At 35.7% G+C, this 18,422-nt stretch overlaps 1 protein-coding gene across 1 annotated transcript; it reads right to left on the bottom strand.

The window, feature by feature from the left end:
- Positions 1–3,636: 3,636 nt before the first annotated feature.
- LOC126701663 (tuliposide B-converting enzyme 1, amyloplastic-like) lies at positions 3,637–17,922 on the bottom strand. The gene is made up of 3 exons (XM_050399963.1): positions 16,886–17,922; positions 13,917–13,932; positions 3,637–4,813 (listed from the first exon to the last, which is right to left on the bottom strand). The coding sequence occupies exons 1-3, from the start codon at positions 17,851–17,853 to the stop codon at positions 3,836–3,838; spliced, it is 1,962 nt and encodes a 653-aa protein (XP_050255920.1). The 5' UTR covers positions 17,854–17,922; the 3' UTR covers positions 3,637–3,835.
- Positions 17,923–18,422: the final 500 nt, after the last annotated feature.

Here is an 18,422-nt window from a genome sequence, read left to right as displayed (position 1 = left end):
CTTAAAACAGACCATTGTCAAAGATCATTCAAACCCCAGATATTTCAAGAAAAAATTTCATATTCATAACAGAGGCTGAAGAATTTCAATGCTAGTCCTCCTCCCTTCCCTTCTACCTAAACCATCCTTCTCTATATCAAAATCAATGGAAGAGGCCAAATTTTTTAACTACAGAAATCCTTTACTGCTATTATTACCCAAAACTCTGGACCTACCTTCAGAGGTTACACTTCCTTTTATTTTCTTGAATAGCAAAGATCTTTACAACTAGCTCTTCAAAGTCGTTGATTCTTACACAAAAGCACTTACTAAAATTCTTCACACCGAACTTACCAAAACTCTTCACAACCAAACTCCTTACCACAAACCCCCCACCCCTCCTCCGCCCACCCCCCCCCCCCCCAAAAAAATTACCCCAAGCCCCTTAACCTCTCAAGACTCCTTCAAGTTGAGTCGCTAGGTCAACTCAAATAAGTGGTTCATAGCTTATGCGGTTCAAGTATAGAGCATCATCATAAAGAACCATCTCCCCTCTCAACCAAATATTCCACTATTAGACCCTCACTAAACGACTAACAAATTTTTGACATCAAGATTCACCAAAGTTGCCTCAAAATTGCAATCAGGTTGCCCATCATAATCCTCACTAAACCCCACACTCCCCAAATATACCAAGAGCCCCCCATTTTTGTCTGCTCTACAATCAAAGGATTACTAAGACCCATATGATCCTACTCTCCTCACAACATCAAGATACCGATAAAGAAAAAGGAGGGGAAGAATCTAGACCATCACCTAGCACTAAGGAATAATTATCTTCTTTCAAAAAAACTAACCACTGGATATCCCTCCTTAACTCAATACCTTGTTGTGCCAATAGCTACAAATAGAGACAATTCTTCTTCTATCATGCTTGTCTACCCAATGCATGATCTGGTTCTTACAAATACCTCCTACTGGTGCATGAGAAGTGAGTACCATGCACCCCTAATCTTAGCTTGTTGGTCCAAAGTCTAAACTCTACCCTTATGCATCCTTTGAGATCCTATCTCCCCTGCTTGACATAAACCCTCCACATTGATAACCCTGCTGGTCAGCAAAAGCCACCAGTTAATACTATAGTGTCAGCAACTCAAGACAACATACCCCCAATGTTATTGCCAAGAATCTCCAGTCATCTTCCAACAGGATTAGTGACTACTTTGGAAGGATCTCATCCATGATTTTGACAAGGATTCATTGACTTTGTTATCTTTGTCCCCACAAAATTTTGCCCAAGAAATAGCCCTAAAATTCAAATTCTAAGGCCTCATCCATATAAATTTCTCCATTCTAGTATGCAAATAACCCCCTCCCTCACCCTAATATGAAACTCTAAAATCTCTATGAATCTTTCACTGCTTTTCTTTCTACAAACCATTTCAATAACCCAATACACATCCTAGAAATGCTTGAAAAAATGTCTTATATTATCTGATCTCACCTTCTCTAGACAGTCCTCATTGATTTCAACCCTTCCAAACCCATATCAAAACCAAATAACCATGAAACCTTTCCTAGATACAAATCAAATCTAACATCATAAGCAAAGACAACAGTTTTTGAATCTATCCATAGCCCACCAATACTAGTTTTTGAAAATCTAACCATTAAATTTCATGTTACTTATATTCTTAATATGCATATCAAATTTCATTCAAATCAAATGTTATTTACTATTCGATCAATAAACTTATTTTTTATACATAATTTTATATCACAAAAACTTGAAATTTTAACATTTGTTTGATAACAATACAACTGATCTTTAATCTTCTTGAAATTTTGCAAGCATGAAGGATATAATAAGCATGCAATTCAACGGTTATGTTTTCAAGATTTACACTCAATATGAAAATATATGAAGAGTTTGGAGAGAAACTTCTTTCATCATATATGAGACAATTGTTGGAAAATCATTAGTTGGTTTCTAACAAAAAGATATTATGACTCTCTCAAATTCTGTTTTTTCTCCTTCAATCTCTTAATCACTCAACAACCCCCTTGGGAACTCTAGACTTTGGGATAAGACATAAAATTTGATCCAAACCTTTGTATATGGTCTTTAAAAAAAAGGTTCATAAAAAATGTAACTTTGTAGCTCATGCATTATCATACCACACCAAGTCGCGTAGATTTTTCAGTGCCAAATGTACATAAGGAATTATAACAATGAAGTTTTTCCACCATTTTAAGATAATTACAAGTTTACATTATACTAAACTCAACAAACGTGTACAATTGTACACATTTGTTGAGTTTGTAATGTAGGATTTATATTGCTAGTACGGTATAAACTAAGAATTTTCTTTTTATATATATACTTTTTTGTGACAACGAGCTTCATGTGGCACATCCAAATAATCTCTCCCATTTAAGTCTTTGACATTCTCATCAAAGTGCATCTTACACTGTATAGTTCCCCAAAACCACCTAGCATTACTCAGTTGAACCACATGATATTACAAGATGGGTCCAACCCCAAAGCCAGCTTCGACATCACTTCCCAAACGCACACTAAATCTATATCTACAGGTTGTGCTTCGGGCAATCCACAATAAAGAACATGTTATAATGGTCTTCAACTCAAATTTTATCGCACAACTTGGGCTTACACAAGCAACTTTAAAAAATACAAGGTTACCTCAAGGAGCTTTACAAAACCCAACTTCACCAACTTGTTGAAAGAAATCCAACGCACCTTTGAGACTCTTTGCTTTAGCACATTTCAATGGCCATGATAAGAGGAAGAAAAGCTCAAAACTAGACCTTATCTCTCACACTTGTGTGTTCTTTTTGTTTTTGTATATATGGTCCTCTATGTGTACGCTAGAAGTTCCCTTGGGAGAGCTTGGGCCAAAAAAAGAAAAAAGAAAATAAGCCTTAATGAGTCAAGACCAAACAAGACCTAACTTTTTTCTCAAAACAAAAAAAAAAAAAAAAGACCCAACTTGTGCGTTAATTTCATTTTTGTATATATTTTCCTCTATGTGTATGCTGGAAACTCCCTTAAGAGAGCTTGGGCCAAAAATAAAAAAATAAGCCAAGACCCAACATGGACCATCCATTAAACTATAATGTCAATCTAGGCAAGATAACTCTCAAGCAAATGAAGTTATCACCGCAACTTATAGCTTGATGGTGTGGTTCTCCATGGAACATAAGATAGGGGAAGTTGAGGGAATTAAACCATACCATTGTCGGGAATGTTACATCGCATCCTTGAGTAGTGGTTCCAAAGAATCTTTCACTATAAGAGAGATGATGGTGAGAGAAGAGGATAAGCAAAATTGTGCAAAACTAATATAAGGTCTGATCAAGATTAGGATAGAATGAGACCGATTATAGTAGACCATCCTCCATGTAAGCGGAGTTTTATATATCCCCATGATACAAAATACCACCTCCAAAATAGAGAGAGCGGTCTACCTTAGCTCTGAAATTATGCCAAAGATCTCAACAAGTGTATACAAGAACTCTTGATAGAAAATAAAGATGTGTATGCATATATGGAAAATAAGGACATATATTGAATAAATCCCAAAAATCATGGTCACCAAATTAAGCATGAAAAAAAAAAAAAAAAAAAAACCCAACTTCACCACAAGCCATCTTTGATTGAAGAAATTTGCCTCATTGATCACAATCAAACAGCATAAGTTAAACTACAACAATGAAAGGAAGCAAGTGGTACATATCATGATGAAGTATCTACTACCATTATGATTATTATTGCTTGCTGTTATAGTCCCAAGCAGCATTCCTTCTAATGTACCAAAGTTTCTTTTTTTTTTTTTTACTTGAAGATAAAAGAAGCCAAGCGTTTGGCCATAGCCTTAGCATTCTCAGTCTCAATATTGAAGATATGGAAAACATGGTCTTCACCCTCTACTTCAAACAATTCTATTTCGCCTTTCCACCCACTCTTCCTCACCATATCAACATACCAAACACCTCTATCCCTTAACAAATCCTTCCCAGCCACACACACAAGCAACCGATCACACCCAAGCCCAGCCAAGCTCGGTGCACCTGGCCCTTCTGGATTGATCATTGGATTGTCAACACCACCAGTTACTGAGGGATACACAAAGTTCCAAACTAAACTTGGCAAGCTCTTCTCGTGTACTTCCTTAGACTCTGAGCCAATTGGCTTAGAACTCCAAAAATAAGGATGGACAAGATAAGCACCTAAAACTTTAACACCACAAGGCAAGCTCTCAACCCCAGCTCTCATAGCTATATTATGTACTATATTGCCACCAGCACTATCACCCCCTATAAAAATTCTTTCAAAGTCACCGCTATTGGTTAACCATGGATCTTTATCGTTACCAGCTGATTGAGAGGCAACCCATTGAAGTGCAGCCCAGCAGTCTTCATAAGCAGCTGGAAGAGGGTGCTCTGGTGCAAGTCTGTACTCAACCGAGACAACGGCTACATTGATTTGGGAGACTAAGTTGCCGAGGTAGCAGTGGTAGAGGCTTGAGAAGGCGGATTCAATGCAAAAGCCACCGCCATGGAAGAAGACCAAGATGGGGAACTTTTGGTTTTGGTTGTGGGAAGTGAGTTTTGGAAGGTAAAGACGAGCTGAGATGGAAGGGTCCTCTGAAATGGTTACGTCTTTGGATGAAACTCCAGTTTCTGGATCTTGATCAGGTGACGGTGGAACAATCGGTGTGCCTTCGAGGCGTTCCACTGAGCCGTCCTTGTAGACCCGGATCAAAGGAAGAAGCTCTATGGCTACTTCTTTGGTGGCGGAAGTCATTGCAGCCTTTGGTTAGAAAGAGAGAAAATGGATGAAGGGAAACTATTATTGCTTGCTTGCAAAGCTTTAATGGTTAAAAGTGGAGGAAGAGGAAGACATAGAAGACCTTTGTGACAAAACTTCAGAATTTGTTCTCATCTGCTTGCGGACAATTATACGAACAAGTTCATAAAGACAAAACAGGTAATAAAGAAAATCAAGTGGGTCTGCATGACTTCATCAAATTGTCTTGTGTCAGTAGAAGTGGTTAGCACATCATTGTTAGATGAATTATTAAAATATTAGTACATCATTTCATGACGTTGAATCAATTAAAATATTTATTTGTAGGATAGAATTTGAGGTTTATGCACAGTGTTAACAATCATTCAAGCATCTTCAACAGCATAGGTAAACACAAAATCATCTCAATTTTAGAGAGTATGATTACAAAATGATGCTTCAACAGTTTCTCTAAGATGTAAAGAGTAGAGTATAACCGCAAGATGATGCTCCAACATAAAATCCTCTCTTTCCCATTTCCCTTTCAAAAGTAACTTCATCTTCAAGTGGAGTTGTAGAGAGGCCATCAGAAATTTCATTGAAGTTGACTCAGAGATATGCTTGTGATTCGTGAACCATGTGCGTCCTGCATGTGCAAAAGATTCAAGCGGTTTGATAGAGTAGTTAAAAAAAAAAAAATTGTTTATAATTATTTAAAATTCGTATAAATAAAAAAATATTTAAAAAAATATTTAAAATTATTTAAAATATAAAAATGTGAGTTGAAAATAATAGACCAAGCCCTCAACGTCTGCAAAAGTGTCTTGTCCCACACACAATCCAGGCACATCTTCAGAAAAAGATAAAACAGGTAATAAAGAAAAGCAAGTGGGTCTGCATGACTTCATCAGATTGTCTAGTGTCAGTAGATGTGGTTAGCACATCATTGTTAGATGAATTATTAAAATAAGAGTACATCATTTCATGACGTTGAATCAATTTAAATATTTGTTTAGGATAGAATTTGAGGTTTATGCACAGTGGTAACAATTATTCAAGCATCTTCAACGGCATAAGTAAACACAAATTCATCTCAGTTTTAGAGAGTATGATTGCAAAATGATGCTTCAACAGTTTCTCTAAGATGTAAAGAGTAGAGTATAACCGCAAGATGATGCTCCAACATAACTCTTTCCCATTTCCCTTTCAAAAGTAACTTCATCTTCAAGTGGAGTTGTAGAAAAGCCATCAGAGATTTCATTGAAGTTGACTCAGAGATATGCTTGTGAACCATGTGCGTGCTGCATGTGCAAAAAATTCTACCTCTGCTGAAGTGTCTTGTCCCACTCACAATCCAGGCACATCTTCAGATAGAGTACCACCGCAAACAGAGATGGAGCTATGGTTGGACCTGGGGCAGTGCTCCCATATTTTTTTTTTTTTAATTTTTTAATATATATAATATATTATTTTTAACAATCTATTTCAATAAAATTATACTTTACCGCCTCAATAATATTATTAATATTTTAAAAAGCTATAAAAAAAATATTAATCCATCAATGAAAATTAAGCCCAATAAATAAAAAATAAAAATTCTTAGCCGGTTCTAACTAGAAGGGAATTTCTAAGACAACTTACGACAAGACACATACATAACAAAAGAGAAAAAGAAGTGGATTTATAAGCCACTAAAAAAAGAAAAAATAATAAAAACTTACGGCAGAAGACTTTAGAACTAAGGAGTTGGGCAGTGGCACTATAGCAGAACAGTAGTGGAGCATAAGCAAAGGTAGACCAGTGTACCACGCCCGATGACACCGACCAGCAGTAGTCCACCGCAGCAATCAACACTGCCTAGAGGCCCCAAATTAAACCTGGTAACATTTTATCCCTCTCTCATATCTGAATCTTTAAGGCTTGGTTAGTTGGTTAATTAACTTAGATTTAATCAAATGTTTTGACAGTATTGTGAAGAAAATTTGAGAAACTCCACCACATCTGAAAATAAAAAATAAAAAGGTCAAAGGGAAAGAGGTAGACTCTAACTCCATCTTTGAACTTTCTCTTTCAATCTTTAATAAGGCCAAAGTTATTTATTTATTTTTTTATAATAAATGGTGGTCAGGTGGCTCTAGGTTAGTGACTAACAACTGTAAACTATGTAAAACAACACAATGGGCATGGGATGTTCGGACAGATCTGACAGTTTTGGCGAAAACAACATTTTAGTCTCTATATTTTAGAGTCATAGTCAATTTGGTATCTATTACTTTCAACTTGTAATCAATTTGGTCTCTACCGTTAACTCTCTAACGGAAAATGTCTACATGGCACACAATGTGTGACAGCGGGCACACAAGATGCTAACGTGGCTAAAAAGTAATGTTTAAAAAATGTCACCTCAACATTAAATTGAAAAATAAAATTCTTAATTTAAAAATAAGAAAAAAAATGTGGAACATTGCCAAATTTTCCCAAATTTTCTTTAGCAACCAAAAACAAAAATGCATGCCAAATCATTGGTACAATTCTTAGTTTTTGAGTTTCTTGGTTATTTGTTGACTGCTTGTGTGTATAGTGTTTGTCTATCGTGCGTAATGATTGTAGATTATTGACTATATAATGACATAATAATTTCAAATTATATTTTATTTGTAGATTATGAAAAAGTCAACTACTATATTTTGATTTTTTTCAAAAGAAAAGCTTCAAATGATTTAGAAGCTAAAATTAGTGGTGCAACATTACCAACTACTAATGTTGAGGAAAATCTAATGTTCCATTTTCATAAATAATTGCACTGTAATAGCTTAAAAAACAATAATTTTGTGTATTTTTCTCTGTTGATGATTTATTAAATGAATGTTTATTTAGAATTTCAATTTTTTTTTTTTTTTTGTTTATACTTTTGCCTCTCCTAAGCGCGAAGAATTCCAAACTATAGTTTGGATTCACAGCGTTTTAACATTAGAGACAACAACGTATTTTTTTCATCAAAAAGAATATATTTTTTTAAGGCATTGGAAACTCACCAATGACAAATCTCTTGGCTCTCAATTAAACCAATTAATTGGATTTTCCGAAGCTATGAGTCAAGAGTGGGAATGTAAGATCATAGAAGGAAAAAATTGGTTGAATGGTGGGACAAAGTGACAAACCATAAAGTAAAAGAAGCGATGGTTGAATTCTCACCTGTATTTCTCTTTTTTATATTTCACCTCTGTGCCATGCTAACCGAGTGGAGGCTGAACCATTTGGAAGAAAGAAATTAAGAAGCACATAGATAGATAAAGCGTTAAGATATCGACCCAGATAAATAATAGCCCAATTCATGTAAATTTTCTTTTCTCTATTGGGCTTAACTAACTAATCACCCACCATATAGATTCTTTAGTCTAATATCCTATCCAAACTAATTAACAATGGGCTTCGTAAGATAATATTATATTTTTAATTTGATAATGTGCAGTTAGACTTCTTAAAGCTCTCATAAAATTTTAATTTTAATTTCTTCTTTTATGATGTGCACAGAAAATAATTAAATATGAAAATTTTTAATATTATGTCAAAATTGAAGGATGTTACAATTACTTTGTCAAGGTAAGTATGAATTTTAATTTCTTTTCTTATGATGCTGCAAGCCTGCGACAACATAGAAAGTAAAGATTTCAAGCGAATTTGTGTTGATTCCTAAAAATTATGATATTGTTATAAGAATTGTGAACTCAAAGTTGCTTATTGGAATTTAGGATCATCTTATTATGAAATTTTCCAATATTCACAAACGAAATTTCATCTAGGCTGACAGGTCTATAAATTCTTCTATCACACACACTCTTGGTTGGATGAAAAGAGAGGAGACTAAAAGGGAGTGAGGAGAAGTAGGTGGGGTTTCTACTCACCCATGTTTGGATATTTTATTTCGGAAAAATTTTACCTCCAAACTATTTTGGAGGGAAATTCATCTACCTACTACATGGCGATTGATAAAACCATCCATATATTTTATAACCCATCTTTTTAATAAAAAAATACATTTTTTTAATTATTTTTCTTATACCAACCAAAATACCTAAAAAATTCCTAGTACAGTCAATACAAGTTGGTATTATATCCATTACATTTCTGGGGGCATTAATACTGGTTTAGTAATTGGTATCGATATTGTATTAACTAATTTGGTTTATGGATCACAAAAAATCAGGTTGTTGTCCATGAACTACTCCACAGCTTCAAGGTCAAAAAGGTTAAAACGGGCTTCATGGCCATTAAGTTAGACCTCCAAAAAGCATACGACAGAGTTAATTGGAGTTTTATCCAATCTGTGGTCACCAATTTTGAATTTGACAGTGGCTTTATCAGGTGGATTTCAGCTTGCATCTCATTAGTATCATTCAAAATTCTAGTTAATGGAGGCAAATCTGAATAGTTCAAACCTAGTAGGGATTTGAGACAAGGAGATCCTCTGTCGTCATACCTTTTCATTTTGGGGCAGGAGGTGCTATCGAGAATGCTGGATAAGGAACTCTGTTCAAGTAACATTAGCGGTGTCAAAGCAAGTGTTAGAGGTCCTATTATGACACATGTTATGTACGCTGATGATATTGTCCTCTTCTCCAAAGCCACTAAAAAAGATACAGAAATCTTAGCAAAGTTTCTTGACAAATATTGTGAGTGGTCAGGCCAAAGCCTATATAGAGGCAAATCTGGAATATTTTTTTTCCAAAGATACATGTTCATCAAGTAGAAGAGCCATAAACACCATCTCCAAATGAAGAGCCTCAAAAGGAAGCTATCTATTTATGAGCACCCTTGTTCCTATCTAGATCCCCCTCAAAGGATTTCAAATTCCTTCAAGAAAAACTAGAAGCTAAGCTAACTGGGTTGAGAAGCCAATGTCTCTCTTGGGCAGGTTGGTGCACCCTCATCAATTCGGTCACCCAAACCATACCAAACTTCACTCTTTTTGCTTTCAATATTCTAGAGAAGATTTGTGATAAGCTTGACTCCTTAATTAGGAGGTTTTGGTGGAAACCAAAGGAAAAAGAAGGGAGATTTGTAGCCTGGAAGGCTTGGGACAATATGTGTCGTCCCAAAAATGTAGGCGATCTCGGGTTCAAAAAAGCCAAGGAAGTAAACTCAGCCCATCTAGCTAAGCTAGCCTAGATGGTATGTTCAGGGAAGAGAAGCATGTGTATGGATTTACTCCATGCAAAGTACAAAGTTAGCAATGATTGGCTTCGAGCTAACCCACCTAAAAATGTTTTGCCCACATGGAGAGCAATTGAGCGCCCTAAAAAGCTTGTCGAAAAAGGAGCATGCTATCAACTTGGTGATGGTAGGACAATTGATGTTTGGACAGATCAGTGGGTCCCATGGCTAGAGGGCTTCAAGCCTCAACCTAGAATGAGCACAATCACTCAACACCCTCTAAAAGCTTTCGAGCTGATAGATCAACATTCTACCTGGAACTCCAATATGATTGCTGACTTGTTCTCTGCCGATTTAGCTAGAGCTATTTTAGCTATTCCAATTCCTTATAATTCCAAGCAAGACAGGCTCATTTGGGTGCCAAACTCTAAGGGTATGTTTTCTATCAAATATGTTCATGATTTTTCCTTCAGATCATCTAGCGGTAACAACCAACAAAACAACCTCTAGAAGAAGCTTTGGAAAGCAAGGTTACCTGAGAGATTAAAAATGTTGTTATGGAGGATTGGAGTAGACGCACTTCCTACGAAGGTGAATCTAAGCTGAAGAATTGATCATTTTGATCCTACTTGCATCATTTGTAACTCTAGAGTTAAGTCTTGTGTACACCTCTTCTTTGAATGTCCATTCGCTAGAGCTCTTTGGGCTTCAATCTGCTGGGGTATCAAAATTAATCCCTCCTCCTTTGTTTCCAATGAAGACATTGTTAATCTCATCATATCTCCCCCTAGCTCTCCACTCCCAGTTCAAGACCAATGGACCATTTCACTTAAAATGATACTGATTATTGATGAAATCTGGAGGACGAGAAACCTAACCCACTTCTAGGAAAGTAGAGCTAACATACACAAGGCGAAGCAAAATGTGGAGCTCTCCAAAACCTTCTCGGCCTTGACTCCTACTCCTTATGTGCAACCCATTTCGACATGGACCCTACCCCCCATTGGCTGGGTCAAACTCAATGTGGACGGGGCACTAAACAACTCCTAATCAGCTTTAGCTATTGTAGCTAGGAACCACTTGGATGAAGTTCTGTTTATTTAGGGCTTTAGACATCATCTTTGCACACCATCTCAGGCAAAAGCAGCTGCTATTCTACCAGCTATCCACCTAGCAATTCAAGAATAATGGATGACTGTCATTATTGAAAGGGATGCTCAAGTGTGCTTCAATGCTCTATCATCACCTGATCATGTCCCTGACTGGAACATAAGTACTATTATTAGCAACATAAAAAGTTTACTTTCTTGTTTTGTTTCTTGCTAGTTTAGATGGATTAGGAGAAACAACAATTCTGCAGCACATGCAGCTGCTAGATTTGCACTCAACTCCCTCCAATCGTTTTGTTTTAATAAAAGCAATCTTCCCCTTTCTCTTGAGTTTGTTTGTAAGGGGGATTGCTCTCCGTGTTCTTAGTTTTGAGTAATGACATTGAAGTTTAGCACCAAAAAAAAAAAAACTAATTTTGTTTATGTGATTCAACAACAATACTTATGTTTGTGGTGTGAGTGCCATTGGGGGACATGGGGTCTACATGGGTCAATAACATTAGTTACATACATAGTATAAGGAAGATGGGTGTAACATGGGGTTTACAGGGGTCAACAACATTCCTCACATATGGAGTATGAGGGAGTACAAAAGGTAAAAATGAGAAATATGGAATTTTTACTTTTAAAATAGGTGATAGAGTTTAAACTTAAGATCATAGTTGTCAGTATAGTATAATACACAATACGTATCGTATCGCATACAAAAGGTTCCATGCTCATAAATCGTACAATAAATAGGTGTGTATCATATGAATCGTATGGTATCCTAAAATTGTACATATTGTATGACACATAAACATGCGGGTTAGAATTGATTTTTTTTTTTTTGTGGTTTAAAATTTATATTTTTTTTGTTTTGTTTTTATTTATGAATTTATTTGAGTCCAACTAGTTATTAGACTTATTTTTAACATAATTATTAGATTACTTCGTTGAGCCCAATAAAATAATATGCTCATGAGTTTTTTTCTTTTTCTTTTTCTCCTAAAAATTTAGAACTACACACTTGACATTTCACTTTCATATTTGCAAATTTCTTTTCTAACTATGAATAAATTATTATTTTTAATTTTGCTAATTGTTATAAGTCTAACAATCAATAATGCCAAAAATAAATATAAAGAAAAAAATATTATTAAAAAAAAAAAAGAGAGAGATAGTAAATGCTAATGATGATGTAAAAAAGTGTCAATGAAGAAATAATTTCACAAGATGAACATGATAACATAGAATTAAATGGATTTGATTACACAAGATGATGGATAATATGGAAAAAAAATTATTATTGTGGCTCATATGTCATGTATTATTACTTTTGAGTTCAATAAATTTGAATGTGTATGTTATAAACAAATGTTAATTTGATTTATTAATTTATATTTTTTAAATATTATTATATAAGTAATTGTGGGGGGGGGGGGGAGGAGGGGTCCGAGAGAGGTACCCATGCCAAGACAGGCCCAAAGAGATCTTTGGCCCAATTCACTATTAGACAAGGCCCAACCCAACTAAGATACTCAATGTATCCGACAAACTGGAAAACCAGAGGAGTACACTTCACTCGAGGAGGCTTCACAAAGGGTGCCCCATGGAAGACGAGGAGGAAGCTAGCATAGTTGAAAAATAAAGAACCGAAGTCAGCCATAGTCCCAGATGCAGGTGAGAGGGAAAGGAAACTTACAAGTAAAGCAACAATCACCTCCACATTAAATGTAGTGCAACAACTCAGTGACAACCATCACCTCCGCAATAAACGTGTACAATTGTACATATTTGTTGAGTTTACAATGTAGGATTTACATTGCTAGTATAGTATAAACTAAGAATTTTCCTTTTTTATATATATATATATATACATTTTTGTGACAACGAGTTTCATGTGGCTCATCCCAATAATCTCTCCCATTTAAGTCTTTGACATTCTCATCAAAGTGCATCTTACATTGTATAGTTCTTCCCAAACCACCTGGCATTACTAAATTGAACCACATGATATTACAAGTTGGGTTAGACCCCAAAGCCAACTTCGACATCGCTTCCTAAATGCACACTAAATCTCTATCTACAGGTTGTGCTTTGGGCCACGATAAAGAACAAGTTATAATGGTCTTCAACTCAAATTTTCTTAAAATAATCATTTTTTGCCAATTAATCTTAGTTCAAATGGCACTTCCTCATCTCACAAGCTTCAAAATTCATTCTAGATATTTAAATTCTTCCCACATAGCACATAAATCCCCATCCTTATTTGAAGTATACACTCCAATAAAAGCCTAAATGAATCTTTCCCTTACTTTTTTTTTTTTTTTTTTTTGATAGATGAAAGGATGGAATAGTCTGGTAAAAGGTATCTTTCTCTATGTTGAAAAGACAAGAAACAGAGTATTGACCAATATCCACATCAATCTTTTTCACAACCCACCATCCAACATGAGATGAACAGCCCAAGTAACACCATCATTTAACAAAATAGTACAATATATAAAAGCCTCTACCTTATCCAAGAAAAAACAAAACTCCTAGCATGCTCCTTAGTCATAACTTTTTTTCATTTCTTGAAAAGCATACCACATCTCCCTTCGAATTACACATATAAATGCTTAAAACAGACTATTGATAAAGATCATTCAAACCCCAAATATTTCAAGAAAAATCTTCATATTCATAACAGATGCTGAAGAATCTCAATGCTAGTCCTCCTCCCTTCCCTTATACCTAAACCATCCTTCTCTATATCAAAATCAGTGGAAGAAGCCAAATTTTTTAACTACAGAAATCCTTTATTGCTATTATTACCCACAACTATGGACCTACCTTCAGAGTTTTCCCCGATATCAGAGTTCTTCTCTGTAAAGTTCAACATTTTTGAAAATATCACTTTTTTCTTTGACATTTTGGACTAATTAAAATTCAAGCTAGTTTGATGTGCCTTATTAGATGGACCAACTATTTCTCCATTTGGAACCCATGCCCACACGTTTTTTAAATATATTTATCAGCCCAACTTACATGCTGAACTAACTAGGCACAAAAATACCACAAGTTTTTTTTTTTTTTTTTTTTTTTTTGCAAAGTTTGAATGTCGTCGGTAATTAGAGACAATTCTTCTTCTATTATGCTTGTCTGCCCAATGTATGATCTGGTTCTTACAAATACCTCCTACTGGCGCCTAAGAATTGAGAACCACACACCTCCAATCTTAGCTTGTTGGTCCAAAGTCCAAAGTCCAAACTCCACTCTTATGCATCCTTTGAGATCCTATCTCCCCCCTAAAATTCAAATTCTAAGGCCTCATCCATATAAATTTCTCCATTCTTGTATGCAAATAACCCCCTTCCTCACCCTAATATGAAATTCTAAAATCTCTATGAATCTTTCACTGCTTTTCTTTCTACAAACCATTTCAATAACCCAATACACATCCTAGAAATGCATGAAAAATTTTCTTATATGATCTAATCTCACCTTCTCTAGCCAGCCCTCATTGATTCAACCCTTCCAAACCCATATCAAAACCAAATAACCATGAAACCTTTCCTAGATACAAATCAAATCTAACATCATAAGACAACAATTTTTGAATCTATCCATAGTGCACCAATACCAGTTTTTGAAAGTCTAACCATTAAATTTCATGTTACTTATATTCTTAATATTCATATCAAATTTCGTTCAAATCGAATATTATTTACTATTTAATCAATAAACTTATTTTTTATACACAATTTTATATCACAAAAACTTGAAATTTTAACATTTGTTTGATGACAAAACAACTGATCTTTGATCTTCTTGAAATTTTACAAGCATGAAGGATATAATAAGCATGCAATTCAACGGTTAGGTTTTTAAGATTTACACATAATATAAAAATATATGAAGAGTTTGGAGAGAAACTTCTTTCATCATATACGAGACAATTGTTGGAAAATCATTAGTTGGTTTCTAACAAAAAGATATTGCGACTCTCTCAACTTCTGCTCTTTCTCTTTCAATCTCTCAATCACTCAACAACCCCTTGGGAACTCTAGACTTTGGGATTAGACAAAAAATTTGATCCGACCCTTTGTATATGGTCTTTAAAAAAAAAGGTTCATAAAAAATGTAACTTTGTAGCTCATGCATTATCACACCACACCAAATCGCCTAGATTTTTCAATGCCAAATGTACATAAGGAATTATAACAATAAAAGTATTTCCACATTTTAAAGATAATTATAAGTTTACATCTAAACTCAACAAATGTGTACAAACATGTACAATTGTACACATTTGTTGAGTTTGCAATGTAGGATTTACATTGCTAGTATGGTATAAACTAAGAATTTTCTTTTTATATATATTTTTTTGTGACAATGAGCTTCATGTGGCTCATCCAAATAATCTCTCCCATTTAAGTCATTAACATTCTCATCAAAGTGCATCTTACACTGTATAGTTCCCCCAAACGACCTGGCATTACTAAATTGAACCACATGATATTACAAGATGGATCCGATCCCAAAGCCAGCTTCGACATCACTTCCCAAACGCACACTAAATCTATATCTACAAGTTGTGCTTCGGGCAATCCACAATAAAGAACATGGTATAATGGTCTTCAACTCAAATTTTATCACAGAACTTGGGCTTACACAAGCAACTTTAAAAAATACAAGGTTACGTCAAGGAGTTTTACAAAACCCAACTTCACCAACTTGTTGAAAGAAATCCAACGCACCTTTGAGACTCTCTGCTTTAACACATTTCAATGGCCATGATAAGAGGAAGAAAAGCTCAAAACTAGACCTTATCTCTCACACTTGTGTGTTCTTTTTGTTTTTGTATATACGGTCCTCTATGTGTACGCTAGAAGTTCCCTTGGGAGAGCTTGGGCCAAAAAAAGAAAAAAGAAAATAAGCCTTAATGAGTTAAGACCAAACAAGACCTAACTTTTTTCCCAAAAAAATAAAGACCCAACTTGTGTGTTAATTTCATTTTTGTATATATTGTCCTCTATGTGTAAACTGGAAACCCCCTTAAGAGAGCTTGGGCCAAAAATATGAAAATAAGCCAAGACCCAGCATGGACCATCCATTAAACTATAATGTCATTCTAGGCAAGATAACTCTCAAGCAAATGAAGTTGTCACCACAACTTATAGCTTGATGGTGTGGTTTTCCATGGAACATAAGCTAGGGGAAGTCGAGGGAATTAAACCATACCATTGTTGGGGAATGTTACATCGCATCCTTAAGGAGTAGTGGTTCCAAAGAATCTCTCACTATAAGAGAGATGATGTTGAGAGAAGAGGATAAGCAAAATTGTGCAAAACCAATATAAGGTCTGATCAAGATTAGGATAGAATGAGACCGATTTTAGCGGACCAACCTCCATGTAAGCGGAGTTTTATATATCCCCATGATACAAAATAGCACCTCCAAAACAGAGAGAGCGGTCTGCCTTAGCTCTGAAATTATCCCAAAGAGCTCAACAAGTGTATACAAGAACTCTTGATAGAAAATAAAGATGCGTATGCATATATGGAACATAAGGACATATATTGAATAAATCCCAAAAATCATGGTCACAAAATTAAGCATGAAAAAAAAAAAAAAAAAAAAAAAAAAACCAACTTTACCGCAAGCCATCTTTGATTGACGAAATTTGCCTTATTGATCACAATCAAACAGCATAAGTTAAACTAAAACAATGGAAGGAGGCAAGTGGGACTCATCATGATGAAGCATGTACTACCATTATGATTATTATTGCTTGCTGTTATAGTCCCAAGCAGCATTCCTTCTAATGTACCAAAGCTTTTTTTTTTTTTTTTTTTTTTTTTTTAACTGGAAGATAAAAGAAGCCATGCGTTTGGCCATTGCCTTAGCATTCTCAGTCTCAATATTGAAGATATGGAAAACATGGTCTTCACCCTCCACTTCAAACAATTCTATTTCGCCTTTCCACCCACTCTTCCTTACCATATCAACATACCAAACACCTCTGTCCCTTATTAAATCCTTCCCAGCCAAACACACAAGCAACCAATCACACCCAAGCCTAGCCAAGTTCGGTGCACCTGGCCCTTCTGGATTGATCATTGGATTGTCAACACCCCCAGTTACCGAGGGATACACGAAGTTCCAAACTAAACTTGGCAAGCTCTTCTCGTGTACTTCCTTAGACTCTGAGCCAATTGGCTTAGAACTCCAAAAATAAGGATGGACAAGATAAGCACCTAAAACTTTAACACCACAAGGCAAGCTGTCAACCCCAGCTCTCATTGCTATATTATGTACTATATTGCCACCAGCACTATCACCCCCTATAAAAATTCTTTCAAAGTCACCGCTATTGGTTAACCATGGATCTTTATCGTTACCAGCTGATTGAGAGGCAACCCATTGAAGTGCAGCCCAGCAGTCTTCATAAGCAGCTGGAAGAGGGTGCTCTGGTGCAAGTCTGTACTCAACCGAGACAACGGCTACATTGATTTGGGAGACTAAGTTGCCGAGGTAGCAGTGGTAGAGGCTTGAGAAGACGGATTCAATGCAAAAGCCACCACCATGGAAGAAGACCAAGATGGGGAACTTTTGGTTTTGGTTGTGGGAAGTGAGTTTTGGAAGGTAAAGGCGAGCTGAGATGGAAGGGTCCTCTGAAATGGTTACGTCTTTGGATGAAACTCCAGTTTCTGGATCTTGATCAGGTGATGGTGGAACAATCGGTGTGCCTTTGAGGCGTTCCACTGAGCTGTCCTTGTAGACCCGAATCAAAGGAAGAAGCTCTATGGCTACTTCTTTGGTGGCGGAAGTCATTGCAGCCTTTGGTTGAGAAAGAGAGAAAATGGATGAATGGAAACTATTATTGCTTTCTTGCAAAGCTTTAGGGTCCGTTTGGATACAGCTGAAAACTGAAAACTGAAACTGAAAACTGAAAAACACTGTAGCGAAATAATTTTTAAATGTGTGAATAGTATCGTGGGACCCATTTTTAATGAAAAAGTTACTGAAAAGTGAAATTTGTGGGTCCGTGAACAGTACACGATGTGCTGTGATTGGTCCAAAAAAATTTGAAAAGTCAAAGTTTGTGGCTACTGTTCATTGAACAGTGCATGAACAGTAGCCGCGACCCTCAAAACGCTCAAAAACGCGTGAAAAAAATTAAAAAATATATATATATATATCAAAACGTAAACGCAGACGCAGAAGTTTTCATCCCAATCCAAACGCAACCTTAATGGTTAAAAGTGGAGGAAAAGGAAGACATAGAAGACCTTTGTGACAAAACTTCAGAATTTGTTCTCATCTGCTTGCCGACAATTATACGAACAAGTTGATAAAGACAAAACAGGTAATAAAGAAAAGCAAGTGGGTCTGCATGACTT

Source organism: Quercus robur, chromosome 10 (genome assembly GCF_932294415.1).
Source record: "Quercus robur chromosome 10, dhQueRobu3.1, whole genome shotgun sequence".
Taxonomy (NCBI): domain Eukaryota; kingdom Viridiplantae; phylum Streptophyta; class Magnoliopsida; order Fagales; family Fagaceae; genus Quercus; species Quercus robur.
Note: the sequence above shows the minus strand (reverse complement) of the source record. Positions and strands in the feature narration are given on the sequence as shown.